The sequence below is a fragment of the Salvia hispanica genome, chromosome 5, assembly GCF_029641045.1.
Source record: "Salvia hispanica isolate PSC_SH4W2 chromosome 5, Shi_PSC_v1, whole genome shotgun sequence".
NCBI lineage: Eukaryota > Viridiplantae > Streptophyta > Magnoliopsida > Lamiales > Lamiaceae > Salvia > Salvia hispanica.
In genome coordinates this window covers 41220374-41236845 of record NC_142696.1, presented here as the reverse complement: position 1 = coordinate 41236845, position 16472 = coordinate 41220374, and the positions used below count along the sequence as shown (strand labels likewise).

At 36.1% G+C, this 16472-nt stretch overlaps 1 protein-coding gene and 1 long non-coding RNA gene across 2 annotated transcripts; both read left to right on the top strand.

The window, feature by feature from the left end:
• The first annotated feature begins 922 nt into the window (after positions 1-922).
• LOC148926850 (uncharacterized) lies at positions 923-1401 on the top strand. Its single transcript, XR_016130352.1, has 2 exons — positions 923-1050; positions 1143-1401. It is a non-coding gene; the product is annotated as an uncharacterized LOC148926850 (long non-coding RNA).
• Positions 1402-6745: 5344 nt separating this feature from the next.
• Positions 6746-8519, top strand: LOC125189324 (uncharacterized). The gene is made up of 3 exons (XM_048086610.1): positions 6746-7366; positions 7775-8311; positions 8418-8519. The coding sequence occupies exons 1-3, from the start codon at positions 6746-6748 to the stop codon at positions 8517-8519; spliced, it is 1260 nt and encodes a 419-aa protein (XP_047942567.1).
• Positions 8520-16472: the final 7953 nt, after the last annotated feature.

The window sequence follows — 16472 nt, the reverse complement described above, 5'->3', positions numbered from 1 at the left end:
AATTCCCTCACTAATCTGCATTTTCTTTTGTATAGAAGTGAGAAAATATAGGAATATAAAAGAAAAAAAGATTATTTTAATGAAACACGACATTTGATGCATGGATGAGAATTGAGAAAAATTGAAACTTTGTGATTTAATAATATTTCAATTTTAAAGTTCATAGGGCAAATCAGAATTTGACAAAATTTCGTGATTTAAATGACTATTAATCCTAAAATAAATACCGGTCACTACTACTAGCTTGGGATATTACATTTAGAATTAATTTGTTTATATGTTTATCTGTTAAAAATAATATACTAAAGAGATGTTCGATTTGCAAAATTATACTGATAATTAATTAGTCATAGCAACCAAACAACACCTAAATGTTGCCACAATAACCCTAATACAACTATATGTAATTAATTTCAAGTTTGTGAGACATGCCAACTGCAAACTTAATTATATTTTGATAAATTATTGATTAAACTATTGAATGGACTTAATGTTTCTGAGACATGTCATCCACAAAACTTTTCCATTAAAAAAGTTAGTAAAGATTAGCTTAACTATCCTCATAACAAGATTAATTAGGCTTTCGGTTTATTTGTACTTGGTACCCTTTTTTATTTCTTGAAATAGACATTTTTTTTACGGATGCTATTAAGTTTTTAAATATACATGTACTACAAGTAACTTCCGAATTCGTGAAAGTTGTGACTAAGTTATAAATGTTCTACGAAAAAATAGTTAGAATCAAGATTTCAATTTTATTGCAAAGTGAGAAAGAAAAGTGTTTCTTGTACTGACATCCTAACTATAACAAAAGTTCCTCCATTTTATCACTCATTAATGGCATTTATAAATTGGTGATTAAATCCATAATTTCCATGCTGTTGTTTCAGTTGTTGTTGATTTTTTTTTTTTTTTTTTTTTTTTTTTTCTGTTGATTCAGAAATGAGGAATCTGAGTCGGGCTTTGATAATATGTTTCTTATTTTCTTGGATCTTTTTTTAGGGCTGAAACTTTCAAGCTCAAGAGGAGTCAAAACTGAGAGAATCTCCGGTAAGAATCTCTATTTTCAGTATCACCAAAAGACGTCGTTTTGTATCCAATGACAAAGTTGATGTATGACATATTTTAAAATATACTATCAGGAAGTGCTGGTGATGTCTTGGAAGATAATCCAGTGGGAAGGCTAAAAGTGCTGGCTTCCGTCCGCGCGAATGTATTATGGAGTATATATTATGTGTATTTTATATTAAAAATTGTGATGATATATATTCTCTAAATAGATCTATGATTTATAATAAATGTACATGTATGAAATGTGAAAGGTCTGAAACATAAACTTTGATATTGACTTATTTCAAAAATTACAAAATTTTACTAATATACTTACTCTTCTATACTTAACTTTTTGTTATGCACATTATTTACTGTTATACGTACTCCAATTTTCATATTAGATAGTATATTATCATAAACATGCACGTTCATTGATATATTCCCAAATTTATAGATTTGTTAGCAATTTTTCTATAATTAATTGTGTTATACCCATATATGATTATTATTTATATAATGAAATATGAAACCGTTGTCACAAAATTGGAAATTTTTTTAAATAAAATAAAAGGACCGTGTGTGGAACACTAGTAATTACTGCTAGTACTCCCTCCGTCCCAGAGAAGTTGACATACTTTGAAAATGACACGGGATTTTAGGAGGTTTTGTTTTGTGTGTTAAATGGAGAGAGAAAATATAATTTTTATATTCATGTGAGAGAGAACTTTTTCCAAAAAGGGAAATGTGACATCTTTTGTGGGACAAACTAAAAAGGAAAGTGTGCCAACTTTTCTGGGACGGAGGGAGTACTGTTTAAGGATATGGATCCCCTGCTGTGATCAAAGCCACAACAGGGTGTGCTGTTTCACACGGCTAAATATAAAATTCATAAATAATAACATTTAAATATTAATTTCTTTTTTAATTAAATATTTGGCTGTATGGAACAGCACACCTTGCTGTGGCTTTGAGCACAGCAGGGGATCCATATCCACTATTTAAATGGAGTGCCCCTACATTCAAGTGTCGTATTTATTATGTACTATATTTTATTTTTAGTATCTGTTTCGTTATTCATTTTAATTTTTAAGCCATTTGATAATTGCATTTTTATAGTAATATTAATATAACAAGAAAAGTGCCGTAAATGAATAAAATGAAATTGTAGTACTCCACTAAGTAATTGCATGTCGTTTAATATTTCTATTGGACTATTTTGTCATGATTAATAATTGAGTAATGACCAAAATTGGTCTTGAACATATGGTCATTTTACGTTTTTGGTCATAAATATTATTTTTTTGGATTTTTTGGTCCTGCACATTTCAATTCGAATCACAATTGGTCCTGCACATTTCAAATCGGATCACAATTGGTCATCGCGTCAATATTTCCGTTAAAAACTAATGGTAAACGGGTTTAATCCCGATTTTGACCAAATTAAACTTTTAATTCTAATTTTTTACTCCCTAATTATTTTTATAAATATTCTAAACCCATCATCACCACTCCAGCAGCGGCCGCGACTCTGGCGACGCCAGGTCGAACAAATTTCTCTCCTTTTTGTCATCCTCTTCAATTGCTTTAATTTGCACTTCACTGCAATATTCTCTACAAGTAGTAATATTCTGCAAAACAATTTGCAAGTAGTGACCAACTAAACCGATATTCAAGCAATTAGCATTTAAAACGAAAAATTGAATGCATAAACATAGTAGGTAAACATGGTGACCTGTGAATATCTTTCTTCTGCGCCAAAAGACATTCCAAAATGCACTCCTTGCAGAAAACATGGCCTTTACCGCATGACATAGGCTCAATAAAGTGCTTCAAACAGAGGGAACATGCGTCGAAGGGCTTGATGGAATCCCTTCCCAATCTCTCATTCTGTGTGCCGTACCCTAGCTTCCGCTTCTCATCGTACGTGAAAAAAAATGCTAAATCGTTGTTGTTCTCGAGTGTCTCTGAGGCATATTTAGCGATCTGAGATTGAAGAACTCGGAAGAATGGTTCGATTTGGGGAATTTGGGAAATCCATATCGAAGGGAATTAATTAGGGAGGACCAAAATGATTTTAATTTGGTCAAAATCGGGATTAAACCCGTTGACCGTTAGTTTTTAACGAAATGTCGACGGAAGATCAAAATGATCAAATTTTCATATATTCAGGACCAAAAATCCAAAAGATAATGTTTAGGACCAAAAATGTAAAATGACCATATGTTCAGGACCAATTTTGACATTTAGTCTTAATAATTAATACTCCATCCGTCTCAAGAAAGATGACCTCTTTCTTGGGCGGCACGAGATTTTATGCAACTTTATTTTGTGTGTTGAGAGGAGAGAGTAAAGTAAGAGAGAGAATAAAGTAGAGATACATGTATTTCCATTTTAAGTAATGAGTCATTTTAGTTGAGATAAACTAAAAAGGAAAGTGAGTCATCTTCAATGGGACGGAGGGAGTACTAAATATATATACTGTATTACTTAATAGTATAACATGAAAAGTGAATGGGACGGAGGGAGTACTAAATATATATACTGTATTAATTAATAGTATAACATGAAAAGTGAAGTAAATGGATTAAATTAAATTGTAGTACTAATAGTATAACATGTCGTTTGAAGAAGAATTGTGTGCGTTTCATAGTACAACACCTTGTGCTGTGTTTTTCCCCCTAGCAGGGGATCCTCCACCACCTCGGCCTCTCACCCATGACTGTCCCATCACTGTAGTAATTTGATTCATAATAAGAGTATCCGCAATGGTTGGCTAGCGACCGGCTAGCCGATTCGTCGCGCTGGCCGATTGGCTAGTCGAACCATTGCAGTCGGCGAGCCGATCGGCGTGGGCTGGCCGATCGCTCGGCGCTGGCCGCCATTGTGGCGGCCCGATCGGCCAGCGCCGAATTTTGTTTTTTTATTTATTCTTTTTTAAAATTTTTTTTAATTCTTTTAAAAAAAAAATTCAATTTTTATTTTTAATTTTTGAAAAACTATATAAACGCGATTTTCTCTATCTCTAAATTTCTGTACAAGAGCAACATCTAGCGATGGACAATAACAACTAGCCCAATACAAAATTAAGACCTAAAACAGAAACATGTCATAAAACAGAGACCCCCGTTCGGCTAGCGGCAAACTATAACAGATTCAAGGTGGCTCGTGTGTGGAAGCTCGGATTTTTTTTTATTATGTTATTTTTATGATTTTTAGTTAATGTACTTTTTTTTTTATTTAAATAAAATTAATGAATTTTCCCGTATATGTCTCGTAAGTTTAATTCCGTATTTTAATCGTAATTTTAATTCCGTAAATGTAGTATATTTTGAATTATTTTTATTGCGGCTGGCCTGTGGCTGGCCTAAATCTGATGTGGCAGGTGGAATTTTTAGTGTTGCTGACGTGGCAGAGGAGAGAATGGCTGACCTATTGCTGGCCTAAGCACCATTGCGGATGCTCTAAAGTATAATACTCCCTCCGTCCCGGCTAAGATGACACATTGCTTAGCCGGCACAGAGTTTTATGAGTTATTGGTTAAAGTGTTTAATTGAAGAGAGAGAAAGTGAGTGTAAGTATAGAGTAGAGGGATAAAGAAAGATTAATATTTTAATAGGAGTGAGAAAAAGTGGTTGAGTGTATTAATTGGAGAGAGAAAGTTACCAAAAAAGGAAATGTGTCATCTTAGTTGGGACAAACTAAAAAGGAAAACGTGTCATCTTAAGCGGGACGGAGGGAGTAGTTTATTATGGCATCTCTTATATAAAAATTTTTGATGATTTTTTTAATTTGATCTGATAGTATAATAAATGTATATGTATGAAATATGAAATTTATGATAACATAAATTTGATATTGATTTTTTGTAATAAATTTTACTAATATTTTCTTTTATACATAACATTTTGTTATGTACATCAATTGATATTGTACATATTTTAATTTTAGATGATATTATAAGAAACATTCACATGTGCATTGGATGTATTCCCAAATTTATAAGATTTGATAGTAATTTCTTCTATCCTTCAATTATATTATACAAATATATGATTATTATTATTATTTGATGGTAAAATTATTCCTCATCTGAAATTAATTGTTTCAAAATTGGAACAACATGAATAAAATTAAAAGTCTGTGTGTGAACAACTAGTAGTACACTCCCCCGTCCTTGACTATAAGTCTCATATCTGACTAGCACGAATTTTAAGAAATTATTTGACTTTGTAAAGTAAAGTGGTAGAAAAATTTAGTGGAACGTGAGCCTTACTTTTATATATTGGTTTAATAATAATATGTGAGGGAATGAGTTAGTAAAATTTTAGGTCCACTTACTAAATAGTAAAAATGAAATTAGATATTTATTGGTGGATTGACGAAAAATAAAAAATAGACATTTAATAGCGGACCGATGGAGTATTTAAATGGGACTGCACTACATCCCAGTGTTGTATTTGAAATCAATGGTTTTCCCATTATAAGTTTTGAACATAGGTGCAAGAAATGTGTGCAAACTCCTCTTCATTTTTGGCCTTTTTATATTTTAGAGCCCCATACAAATTTCAACCACGTCATTTTCGGACTTCTAGGGTCTGAGAAGGCGTGGCATGATAGGAAACACTATATGGAGTCGTGGTGGAGGCCTAATGTGACACATGGGTTTTTGTACTTGGACGAGGCCTCGACAGGCAGTGGCGGACGCAGGGGGGATTCCAATTTGGAGTATTAACAATTGTAGAATATTTTTCGATATTTTCTCACCGCAAGGAGTTGTGGCATGGTTGTAGGAAGTTACGAAATATATAAAGGATTTTATTATTCAAGTGAAACTAATACAACTATAGTAATTCTGACGAATGTTGGGGGTTCCATGAGACCCCATGCCCCTCTATAGGTCCGCCACTGCCGACAAGGGATCTCATGCCTTGGTCCGACGCCTCGTCCCCTTTTAGGGTCTTGGATGACCTAACGAAGTTAATGCAAGAGACTAATGCACGAGCCCCAATAATGATCCGCATGGTCCACGAGATCATGGAAGTGGTGAGGGAGATGCACGACACGAACCTTAGGTGGGTTGTGATGGGTATAAAAAATGTATTATATATTATGTGTATCTTATAATATTAAAATTTGTGATTATATTTTCTAAATTGATCTATGATATATCATAAATATATACATATGAAATGTCAAAGGTATGAAACATAAAATTTGATATTGATTGTTTTTAATAATTACAAAAGTTTGCTAATATACTTATTCTTCTACACTTAGCTTTTTGTTATGAACATTTATTACTTCGATTTTCATTTTAGATATATTATCAGAAACATGCACATGTGCATTGATTTATTCCCAAATTTATAGATTTGTCAGTAATTTTTCTATACATAATTGTGTTATACCCATAATGAAATTGTTACCTATATGAAACAGATGTCACAAAATTGGAAAAACAATTAATAAAATTAAAGGACTGTGGGTGGACAACTAGTAATTACTACATTTAAATAGATTGATTGCCCCACAGTCCAGTGTCGTATTTTTGAAATCTCAGACTTTCTCATTACCAGTTCTGAGCTTAGGTGTAAAAAATGTGTTCAAGTTCCTCTTCATTTTTGGCCTTTTTACATATTTAATCTTTGTTTTCTTTCTCAACGACGAGCACAAATCCAAATTCTTTGTTTCTATGGAAGAGCCCCATACAAATTTAAACCACGTCATTTTCGGACTTCTAGGGTCCGAGAAGGCTTGGTATGATAGGAAACACTATATAGAGTCGTGGTGGAGGCCTAATGTGACACGTGGAGTTTTGTACTTGGACGAGGCCCCAACTGAAGATCTCATGCCTTGGTCTGATGCCTTGCCCCCTTTTAGGGTCTCGGACGACCTAACGAAGTTCTTGCAAGAGACCAATGCACGAGCCCCAATAATGATCCGCATGGTCCACGGGATCATGGAGGTGGTGAGGGAGATGCGCGACACGAACCTTAGGTGGGTCGTGATGGGGGACGACGACTCTATTTTCTTCGTGGAGAACATGATCGATGTTCTCGGTGGATTTGACCATCGGAAGTACTATTATTTTGGGGGGAACTCGGAATTTATCACGAACAATTATTTTTTCTCCTTTAACCAAGGTTTTGGCGGAGCTGGATTTATTTTGAGCTATCCTCTTGCAAAAGCTCTTGCAAATGATATGGAGAATTGTCTAAGACGATATGCTCACGTGTATTCAGCTGATACCATTACTATGTCTTGTATTGCTGATATTGGTGTCAATCTCTATCCCCATAAGGGAATTCATCAGGTATCTATCTTTCCCATAGTTCTTGCTAACATCTCTTGTATGCGAATTACTACATATAATGACAACTTAGGAATTCTAGAAGCAAGATTGTAGGTTTTTATTAAATATTCTGACATGATCATGAGTAATATAATAGACCATGTTACACAAACCTGCAATAGATGGTCTAATTTGACGAATTCTACTTAAATCAACATTTCTTAGTTAAACAGAGTAGTATTTTTTTGGGTAAATATGAATTTAAATTTAAAGGTAGTGTTACACAGGACTCGAACGTGAGACCTCAGGCATTAACCTCGCTATCGCTTAGTTAACTCACACACATTATTGTTATTATTATTATGGTACGTATCCGTATAATATAATTATTCCATTCTAAAATTTTATTTAATACTACCATTTTTGTAGATCGATTTACTCAACGACCTCTCTGGATTCTTATCTTCACATCCAAAATCCCCACTACTCTCACTCCATCATTTACACAAGGTTGAACCGATATTCCCGGGCATGGACCGTCACCAGTCAATACGCCATCTCATGGAGGCGGCTACGGCTGACCAGTCTCGCATGCTGCAGCAAACCATCTGCTACCACAAGCAGAACAATTGGTCCTTGTCCATTTCGTGGGGCTACTCCGCCCACATATACGAGCAAATCATGCCTCGAAGCCACCTGCAAAAGCCCCTCGAGACATTCAAGCCATGGGCGGCCAGAGCCTCACGCCCGTTTTATATGTTCGATACGAGATTACCCTATAATGATTCATGTCATGCCCCCCATGTTTTCTTCTTTGAGAAACTAGACAAGGTCTCAATGGGAATCCTCGCCACCTACTCTCGAGCCAAGCCTCGTGGCCTACCACCTTGCTCTCTAACTTCTAAATATAAACCTGATCTCATCTCCCAAATCACTGTCCTTTCCCCCCCAAATAAGCGGAAAGAGGTCAATGTGATTTTTTTTTATAGACTATACATTTGATAATTCACCTAAATTTCATTTTCATCTTTTATTCTATTTTTAACTATTGTTTTCTATCTTTAATTGTTAGATGGATCGATGCGAATGTTGTGATGTTGTTGGCATGGGTGGCACTGACACATCTGTAGAGGTCAAGTTGAGGGAATGCACGCTGAATGAAGTCATTGCTTAATCTAATTGTATTATTGCACCAAATATTACTCTTATTATAAAATTTTTATCTATAAGATCGATTACACCGTAGAAGAATTTTATTTGTTTTTAATGCTATTTGAGCAGTGTTACAACTGCTAATCTATTCTCTTCTTCAAATCTAATGAAACTTTGCAATCATAAAACAAGGCTAGAAGCAGTCCCTATTACATGGCATTATCGTATCATATATTAGTGAATGAATAAATTAACTCGTGCACATTTGTTCATAAGAAAAAAAAAATGTATTATTCGTCGAGTCAAAAATAATTATCGGTCGCTAGTAGCATGACTGTCTTTACCATTCTTGAAGCCATCTCAACCTGTCACCCATGATTGTCCCAGTGTTGCTCTTGTGTTAACAATTACTGTACTAATTTGATTCATAATAAAGTATAGTATGGCATCTCTTATATAAAAATTTGTGATGATTTTTTTAATTTGATCTATGATAGTACTATAAATGTATATGTATCGAATAAGAAATTTATGACAACATAATTTTGATATTGATTTATTGTATTAAATTTTACTAATATTTTATTTTATACGTAACATTTTGTCATGTACATTGATACGCTCGGATTTTGCATTGTTTTAAGGCCATTATTTGGTCCGTTTTTCATGTCAAAGTTGCATTACATGTCCATTATTTGCATATTTGATCTATTTTGGTATTTTGACGTGTTTTGTGAGAAATGTGTATATTTGAGCCTAAAAAGGGAGCCAACACGTGAAGTAGGAAATCTGGAGCTTCAGGTGGCGTCCGGCGACCGCCGTAGCCCATCGACCGCCGGGAAATGCGTGGAGACCGCCACAAAAGAGTCAGAAGCTTCTGATTAATGTCCGGCGACCGCCACAAAAATACGGTGCACGACAGCTGTGTTCAAACTCAATTTTCCGGCGATCCTGAAGTCCGATCAGGGCCTTCTACATGTCATTCTCTTCGTCTTTGAAAGCACTTCGCGTTGGTACTAAGATCATCTCAATCGGAGTTCTGTGGATAAAGTTATGACCGTTCTAAAAAAGTCACGCAAAGCTGTCAAATACAGTTTAGGCGGAAATTTAAAGGAGGAATGAAGACATTACCTTGTGAAGCCAAATCTTTTCCTTCTACTATGGGGAACGAAAATTCCATCTTTACTATTGCTTGGAGGAGACTTTTTACCAAATTTAATCCTTCTCAAGCCTATATATACCCCATAACCTAATTCATAGAATTCACCCTTCCATAGCCCCCCAAAGGGGGCCTTCAAAGCTCCTCCTCCAACCCTAATTCTAGATCCTCTTTTTGCATCAAATTTTCCAGAGATTAAAAGATAGAGTATTTCATTGTGCAAGGAGTTGAAGACGGATTTAAGAGCATCAAAACTACAAGGATTCAACCTACGGATTTTATTAGCTTTAGTTTAATGTTCCAATTGTTTTCCCTTCAATCTATGTGTTTAGATTATTACATCATGTGTAACTAAATTAATAGGATTCTATGGATGTGTTAGTAACGACTTTGGTTATACAATTCTTTTTTCTATTTGATATCCGTTATGTTTTTACTCTGTTTCTTTCCTAAGTTAATCTTGACGATTCACATTTGAGTGACACATTCTGTGCTGATCTAATATTACTTGCTTCATGATTGTGAGAGAATTCTAGCGAGTTAGGTTCACTTAGTAGACATTACAATTAACTTCCCTTAAAACGACACTATTAATTGAGAGTGATGACTTTTTAAGGGTTTTAGGAGCTTTTGGGAGTTACATATTTAGGATTGACAACCCTAATGTTAGTAACCAACGTTTGCATCGCATAAGCATAAACTAGGTGACTCTTCCTATTAAAGTATTAACTGTGCTAGGGTATTGTAGTTGAAATTTGTATAACCATAACTGTGAACGCACATCCTTGGAATTCCCTTATCTCTATACTTTTATCTCCGTGATTTATTTGCATTTAGTAGTTTACTTGCTTTTAATTGTTTTTACTTTCAAAAATCCAAAATTATCTTGTTTCTCTAGATAGTTTTTGACGCTTAGTACATAATAACTAGTTGCAATTATATTCCCAATGTTCTATATCCCAGTATTGACCTTTAGCTAAACTAGATCTACCCTATATACTTGCAGGTATTTTTAGTGCTAATAAAAAAATGCATCATACGTCAATTGATATTGTACATATTTTAATTTTAGATGTATTATAAGAAACATCCACATGTGCATTGGATTTATTCCCAAATTTATGAGATTTGATAGTAATTTCTTCTATACTTAATAATAATAATAATAATAATAATAATAATAATAATAATAATAATTATAAATATTATTATTATTATTATTATTATTTGATGGTAAAATTCTTCCTCATCTGAAATAATTGTCTCAAAATTGGAACAACATGAATAAAATAAATGGTCTCTTAGTGAAAAACTAGCAGTACAATCCCTTCGTCCATGACGAAATGTCCCATATCTGACTAGCACAAGTTTTAAGAAATTTCTTTGACTTTGTAAATAAAGTGGTATAAAAAGTTAGTGGAATGTGATCCTCACTTTTATATATTGGTATAATTATAATATGTGAGTGGAATGAGTTAGTACTCCCTCCGTCTCATAAAAGTTGAGACAAAACTTTTGGGCACGGAGATTAAGAATTTATATTAAATAAATAGGAGAGATGAAAAAAGTAGGAAAGATAAGAGAGAGTAAAGTAAATGAAGGAATAAAGTAAGAGTGATTGGATGTTTTGTCTTTTGTTAAAAAAGGAAATGACTCAACTTTGTTGGGACGGACTAAAAAGGAATACGACTCAACTTTTATGGGACGGAAGGAGTAGAATTTAGGGTTCACCTACTAAATATAGTAAAAATGAAATGGGATATTTATTGGCGGACGGACGAAAAAGGAAAAATGAAACATGTAATGGCGAACAGATGAAGTATTTAAATGGGATGTACTATATCTAAGTGTCGCATTTGAAATCAATGGTTTTCCCATTATATGTTTTGAACATAGGTGCAACAAATGTGTGCAAACTCCTCTTCATTTTTGGCCTTTATACATATTAGAGCCCCAAACAAATTTCAACCACGTCATTTTCGGACTTCTAGGGTCCGAGAAGGAACAATATGGTAGGAAACACTATATAGAGTCGTGGTGGAGGCCTAATGTGACATGTGGATTTTTGTACTTGGACGAGGCCCCGACAGGCTCATGCCTTGGTCCGACGCCTCGACCTGTTTTAGGGTCTCGGGCGACCTAATGAAGTTCTTGCAAGAGACCAATGCACGAGCCCAAAATAATGATACGCTCGAAGATGGAAGTCTGGAGCGTTCAAGCCGTCCAGCGGCCTGCAGCACCAGGCGTAACAACCGCTGGACCATAGCGACCGCTACACCCATAGCGGCCCGCTCCGTAATACTTCATGCTAGAGTGACACATTCGATGAAGATTTAATATAACTTGCTACATAATCGTGAGAGGAGGTTGGCGAGTTAGATCCACTTAATAGACACTACAATTAGCTTCCCTTAAAACGACACTGTTAATTGAGAGTGAGGACTTTTCAAGGGTCTTTGGAGCTTTTAGGAGTTACTAATCTAGGATTGTCAACCCTAGTTTTAGTAATCTACGCGCATGGGCATAACTAGTGTGACTCGTTCTATCGAAGTATAAACTGTGTTAGGGTATTGTAGTTGGAATTTGTATAACCATAACTGTGAACGTGCATCCCTGGATTTCTCTTCTCATATATCTTACCTCTAGTTTTTGTTGCAATTAGCTTTTTACTGCTTTCCGTATTCTTGTTTTCAAAAGTTTTCATAAAAATCATTGTTTCTCCAAATAGTAAAAGAAGCTTAGTAGAAGGTAGCCAGTCGGTGATATTATTTCCCGTGATCGACAATCCGGGTACTGACCTTTAGCTATACTAGATCTACCATGTATACTTGCAGGTATTTGAATTGTAGTTGATCTGTTGATTTTGGTTAGATCGGTGAAATCGGAGATGGGAATTGTTATGGTTTGTTGTGGGTGGCTTGGATCCGGAGTGGATGAAGCGTCCAATGTTTAGATCTGTTAGATTCCTGCATGGTTTCAAAGTTTAGTTTGTGTTTTCTTATTTGCCTCGTCTAGTAGTAGTAGATCTGTTTTATTTCCTTAGTTAATCATAATCTGATAGTTTAATTTGACATGCTTTGTTTTGATTTATTGTTTACTGTGTTTTCTGCATTTTGTGATCGTGAATCGTTGGTGAAGATGAAGCTAGTTGTTAGTTAAATCCTTAGTTAGTTAATTGCAGCTTTTCATTCGTACCTTGCTATTTTAGGAAATGGTTCCCACGATCTGTTCTTCATCTGTCTAGGTATTTTAGGAAAAGTAATTCACTAGGTCTGGTAAATTTTCGTTGCTGGAGTGTTGTTCTGATTGCATCTTTGTTTCCGTCATGCATGCTTTCATCATGGTTTCCTAGGTATAGCTGTTAAGTTCTCAACCCAATGTTGCGTGGCAGCAGCCAAAACCCTTGTCCAAAGTCTTTTGAATGCTTTCTTATGCTTCCATCTCTGATTCGATCCCTACTTCTTTATTGTTAGTATGCCTTGAATTTGTATATGATTAGGTTTCCTAATTGGGATAAGATTATGTTTCCTAGGCCCAGTCTGTCTAATGTGTGCCTATATATATGGGAGTAGATAGGGGTGTCGAAACGGGTAGCGGGTATTGGGTACCCGCACATCCGACCCGATACCCGATACCCGATACCCGAGGGAAACGGGTAACGGGTCGGGATCGGGTAATCATATTTTTGGTTTTGCGGGTATCGGGTATACCCGATACCCGCTCGAGATACCCGATAATCCCGAAATTTACCCGATTTATGTTTAGTATTTGTAGTTTTTTATTTTTAAATTATCCCGTTCATTGACTCGGATTTCAATATATAATTTTTTTTGTCTTTTTTCCTCTATTAAAAATAAAGTATGTTTTAAAGCATACTTATACCAATAGTATTATATTATACATAAGCATATGTATTTAATTACTAATGGATACAGTAGCATATGCTACACACACATGCATTATATCTACAGTAGCACATATATATTTATTAATAGCATATGTATTCTATTACTAATATATACTCCTATATAGCATATGCATTATGTATAAAGCAGCATATGCTACACTGCATTATATATACAGAGCATATCATATGGAATACTACTAATTAAAATGTCTAATGATTTATGAAGTCTTTTATGTTTTTTTAGGATGCATCAAAATACTAACATTATTACGGATAACGATCAACAAGTTGGGGATAATTCAAATAATAAAAAAAGATTTACAAAAAATATAATAATAATAATAATAAATTCGGGTCGGGTCGGGTGCGGGATACCCGACTCGGGTATCGGGTAATACCCGACATAATGCGGGACGAGATCGGGACAACAATTTTGGCCAAAATCGGGTGCGGGTACCCGTTTCGACACCCCTAGGAGTAGAGCACATGATCTGTATCTGAAAACTGCAGTCATAATACAATTTGTTCTCCGTTTTTGCCCGTGGACGTAGCCAACACAACGTTGGTGAACCACGTAAATTCTATGTCTATTTACGTTCTTTTTGTTTCTCGATTCACAATTGCCCTGTTTGTCGTAACAAACTGGTATCTAGAGCCTTGGTTTTCGAACTAGGGTTTTGAATTCCGCTGCAAGGGTTTTGTCTGGTTAATCGAGATGTCTGCTCTGAACGTGAAGGTTGACAAATTCACCGGGAGAAATAGTTTTGGTTTATGGCAGATCAAGATGCGATCTCTGCTGATGCAACAGGGTTTGTGGGAGCCGCTCAAAACAAAGAAGGCTACGAAGGATGATAAGGAGTGGACAACCCTAGACGAAAAGGCCCACTCGACCATCATATTGAGCCTGTCTGACGATGTTATCATCGAAGTTGCGGATCAGGAGACGGCTGCTGCTCTTTGGGCGAAGTTGGAGAGTCTATACATGACGAAGTCTCTAACCAACAAGTTGCTCTTGAAGCAACGTTTGTTTCGGTTACGCATGCAGGAAGGTACGCCCCTTCGGGATCATCTGGAAAATTTGAATAAAATTTTGCTAGATTTGCGTAATGTTGAAGTTAAAGTAGAAGACATGGATGCTGCTTTAATTTTGCTTTTGTCTCTGCCTGAATCTTACGAAAATTTTGTTGAGTCTTTTATGACTGGCAAGGAAACTCTTTCGTTGGAGGATGTTCGATCTGCTCTCCACATCAGAGAGGATCGTCAACAGGCAACGAGTTCAGCCACAAAAGATCTGCCATCTGGATTATCTGTTACGGGTAAAGGACAGAAGAAATTCAGACAAAAGAAGCAGAACTCAAAAGGTTCAAAAGGTCCTAAAGGCCCTAAGACAGATGACATCTGCAGATATTGTAAAGAACCAGGGCATTGGAAGACTGATTGTCCAAGGATAAAGAAGAAATTGGGCAAGAAGGAAGATGCTAACGGTTCTGCGACTGTGGCAGAAGCTGATGACACAAATTCGGAAGAAGAATTGGCCTTGGTTGCGGATGAACAGCCACACTGTAATGATGTGTGGATTTTGGATTCTGGAGCGTCATATCATCTCTGTCCTCACAGGGAGTATTTCAACACTTATGAGCAGATAGAGGGGGGCAACGTTACCATGACCAACAGTGCTGTCTGCAAGGTGGTTGGCATCGGCTCAATCAGGATTAGGACTCATGATGGGGTCTTCTGCACCTTGAACGATGTTAGGCATGTTCCACAGATGACGAAGAATCTGATATCCCTGAGTACATTTGATAGTAAGTGGTTTAGTTTCAAAGGTGAAGGTGGAGTAATGCGTATTTTGAAAGGTTCGAAGGTGGTTCTGACAGCTTTGAAACGAGGTACCTTGTATGTTTTGAGAGGTTCCATCGTGGCAAATTCTGCTAATATTGCATCATCCGAGGTTGCAACCAAGGATATGACCAAGCTGTGGCATATGAGGCTCGGTCATATGGGATAACGTGGCATGAGAATCATGTCGAATCGTGATTTTCTTTCGGGCCATAAGGTGCAGAAACTTGATTTCTGCGAACACTGTGTATTGGGGAAGCTTCATCGTAGCAAGTTTCCAAAGAAGGGTGTTCATCGAACGAAGAGGACACTTGACTACATTTATATGGATTGTTGGGGTCCCTCACGTGTTGAGTCTATTGGAGGACACAAGTATTTTGTGTCGATGATTGATGACTACTCGAGAATGACTTGGGTGTTTATGATGAAGCATAAAGGTGAGGCATTCAAGAAGTTCAAAGAGTGGAAGACTCTAATTGAAAACCAGACTAGGAAGAAGATCAAGCGATTGAGAACAGATAACGGTCTGGAATTCTGTTCGTCTGAGTTCGATGAGTTTTGTAGGAGTGAAGGGATCGTTCGCCATCACATCGTTAGACATACACCACAACAGAATGGTGTGGCAGAACGCATGAATCAGACGTTGTTGGAGAGAGCAAGATGCATGCTCTTCCAAGCCGATTTGATTAGGAAGTTTTGGGCAGAGGCAGTAAACACGGCTTGTTATCTGATCAACCGTGGACCTCACACTGGCATTGACTGCAAGATACCGTACGAGGTATGGTCTGATTCACCTGGAGATTACTCTATGTTGAGAGTTTTTGGGACAACTGTTTACTATCATGTGAGTGAAGGTAAATTGGAGCCAAGAGCTAAGAAGGGGGTATTTGTTGGTTATGGAGATGGAGTTAAGGGGTACAAAATTTGGTTATCTTCAGAGGGTATAATTATTCTCAGTCGGAATATGGTATTTGATGAAAATTCTATGCTTAACTCTACTGTGAAGTCTATTGCTACAGAGGATTTGGATGGTGTTGATGAACAGGTGGAGCTGCAAGTCACTCACGATG

Bases quoted from the DNA above. Each gene is read 5' to 3' on its own strand.
- LOC125189324 (XM_048086610.1), top strand. From the start codon at position 6,746: ATGGAAGAGCCCCATACAAATTTAAACCACGTCATTTTCGGACTTCTA. The intron at 7,367-7,774 runs GTATCTATCTTT...CCATTTTTGTAG, and splicing joins CCCATAAGGGAATTCATCAG to ATCGATTTACTCAACGACCT. The intron at 8,312-8,417 runs GTCAATGTGATT...TTTAATTGTTAG, and splicing joins CCCCAAATAAGCGGAAAGAG to ATGGATCGATGCGAATGTTG.